General features: G+C 59.0%; 1 protein-coding gene across 1 annotated transcript in view; it reads right to left on the bottom strand.

Moving 5' to 3' along the window:
* Positions 1 to 1529: 1529 nt before the first annotated feature.
* The window catches only part of LCN10 (lipocalin 10), a gene marked incomplete at both ends in the record, with an annotated part of 5329 nt that continues 4127 nt past the window's right edge, over positions 1530 to 2731 (bottom strand). The window contains one exon of the mRNA XM_010837223.1: positions 1530 to 1654. Within this exon, the coding sequence (XP_010835525.1) occupies positions 1530 to 1654 (125 nt within the window). The remainder of the gene's footprint in view (positions 1655 to 2731) is intronic.

The following is a 2731-nucleotide window of genomic DNA, read 5'->3' as shown; positions in this document are numbered from 1 at the left end:
GAGCTCATGATCTGAGCCACAGTCAGCTCCCCGTCTTGTTTTTGCTGACTGTATAGAGCTTCTCCATCTTTGGCTGCGAAGAATATAATCAATCTGATTTCCGTGTTGACCATCTGGCGCTGTGCAACCTTCAGCAAAATCTACTTTTAGGACATTCCCGTCATGCCAAACAGATTCCCCTTGCCCACCAAGCACCAAACGTCCATCTGGGTCCCACGCCACCCCAGGAACCAGCCGTCGCCTCTCCAGCACTGAGGATTCTTATTGTGGATGTTTCAGAGAGAGGGCTTGGCGCAGCACGCGGCCTCTCACCGGCACGACCGCGGGGTCGCCTCTCAGAGCTGTGTGCTCTTTGTTTCTTTTCAAATCAGTGTCTTCACAGAGTCTGAGGCCCACAGAGACGTGCGCGCTCATCTGTCCGCAGGACTCTCCAGGCGAGAACACTGGGGCGGGCTGCCACGCCCTCCTCCAGGGAATCCTCCCGACCCAGGGGTCGAGCCCACGTCTACGTCAGGGATGTCAGATCTTTCTCTGGCCCCGGGATGTGAGGGATGGGGCTCCAGTTCACGGTCTGTCTTTCCCACTTGCTACATTTTGCCCATTTTCATTTTGGCCCAGGCAAAACCAGAACTTCTGTCCCTGGTTGACACCGAGGACAGGAGGGTCAGCCCGGAGCCTACACATACGCTCACCAGAAGGACTTCACTTTGTACATGTCATCTTTAATCCATCTGGGATTTCCTTTTCAAATAACAGAAATGCTATTTCAAATTTAAAAAAGAAAACAAAAAGCAGCTACTCCCCTCTTAAAAATGTGGCCGACACAAAAAGTGACCTTGTATGAGTCCATTCGTAGGAAACGAGCAGAACAGTAAAGAGCAGAAAGGAGACCAGAGGTGGTCAGGGGCTGGGGGACAGGCCAGGAACCGGGCGCTCTGGGTCAGGGTCTGCCTCTGCGGACTGAAGGCTGCACATAATCGGAAACGGACTTAACACTCATGTGCGGCTCAGTTTAAATGATGCAAGGTGATATTATATTAGTTTTAATTTAGAGCCTAAAATATAAAACACTATACAAAATGCGAGAGAATAAAATTTTTTTCTAAAGTGGGGGAAGGGAAGGAAAGTTCTGGGCCGGGGAGCAGGTAGACGGCGTGGGTGGGGCCGGCACTGACGGTGGTTCCAGAGCCGGTTCTCCCTGCAGGGGTGGCGCATCACAGCCACTCAGACACCAAGACTCCGACCGTCAGTCCAGACCTGGGTCTGCCCTCCCCCTCCTCCCACCTGCTCTCCTCCCCAGCTCTCTCCCGCCACCCCGGCTCCCGCCTCACCTGCCCTCTGGCCGAAGTCTCTTCCTCCTCCAATGCTCTGACATCCCTCCGATCCCTGCTCACTGCTCGGAGTGTGCAGGGCTGGCCGCACCTCTGACCCCAGCTCACTGCTCTGAGCGTGCAGGGCTGGCCGCACCTCTGACCCCAGCTCGCTGCTCTGAGCGTGCAGGGCTGGCCACACCTCTGACCCCAGCTCACTGCTCTGAGATGCAGGGCTGGCAGCACCTCAGACCCCAGCTCGCTGCTCCGAGTGTGCAGGGCTGGCAGCCCCTCAGACCCCAGCTCGCTGCTCCGAGTGTGCAGGGCTGGCCGCCCCCATCTTTCTGGTCATGGCATCGGTGTCCCGTGGAGCCTTGTAGACCCCCAGGGCTCCCGGCCCTCCCCCAGGACCCTGACTCAGTTCCCTGGAGCACGTGCTCTTCTCTCACGTGGACTTGCTCTCCTGCTCTCGTCCACCTGCCCCTCCAGGCCTTGAGCTCCTGCAGGGCAGGAACCATCTGTCGTGTCAGCACCACCCCCAGGTAGTAGCTGAACCATCAACAGAGGGTCTCAGAGCCCTCTCCCGCCTCTGAGCAGCTGACACTGTGGGCCTGGAGACTAACAATAAAAGGTGCCTGTTGAGTCAGAGGCAGGGGGACGCCCAGAATGACCCTGGGCTATCCTCCACAGAGCAGAGTGGGCACTGCCTGCCCCCTCGTGGTCATCTCCAGCACTGCAGCCCCAGGGAGGAAAAGCAGAGACCAAATCCCTTGTTTGGGGTCCAGGTTCCCCGACCACTCAGCGGGTAAAGAATCCGCTTGTGATGCAGGACACACACTGGGAAGATCCCCTGGAGAAGGGAAAAGGCAGCCCCCTCAATACTCTTACCCGAAAAGCCCCACGGACAGAGGAGCCTGGCGGGGCATGACAGAAACTCAGCAAGGCAGTGGTTCCACCAGGGCCCACCCCCGAAGGAGCAGAGCCTGCCCGCTCCTGGGCGAGAGGGACCCCAGCGCCTCCCTTGCCGCCTCCCCCCTCCACTGTCCCCGTGCTCAGGTCACTCTGGAGGCCTCCTCAGCCCAACCAGGGGCCCAAATGAGGACCCCAGGGCCAACAAGGAGGGACTTGTCCCTGGTCCCCGATGGTGGTCCCGTGCCTGCCCCCTTCTGCGCCCCCGGGTCCCCAGTCCCCCACGTCCCCAGGCTGCCCCCTGCTCAGAAGGACCTCAGGGAGCAGAAAGCTTTTTCCAAGGACTCGGAGCACAGTGGGTCACAGACAGAGGAGCAAGGCCAACAGACTCTCCCGCAATCTTATGGGGCCTCCGGGACCACCCTGTCTAAGCACCCCCTCTACGGGGGAGTAAGCTGAGGCCTCCTCTCCTGCAGCCCCTCCACACTGGGGAGGAGCCTCATCCTAGCTCC

Source organism: Bison bison, unplaced genomic scaffold (genome assembly GCF_000754665.1).
Source record: "Bison bison bison isolate TAMUID 2011002044 unplaced genomic scaffold, Bison_UMD1.0 scf7180017845789, whole genome shotgun sequence".
NCBI classification, from domain to species: domain Eukaryota; kingdom Metazoa; phylum Chordata; class Mammalia; order Artiodactyla; family Bovidae; genus Bison; species Bison bison.
The sequence above is the reverse complement of the archived record's forward strand: the minus strand, read 5'-3'. Positions and strand labels throughout refer to the sequence as shown.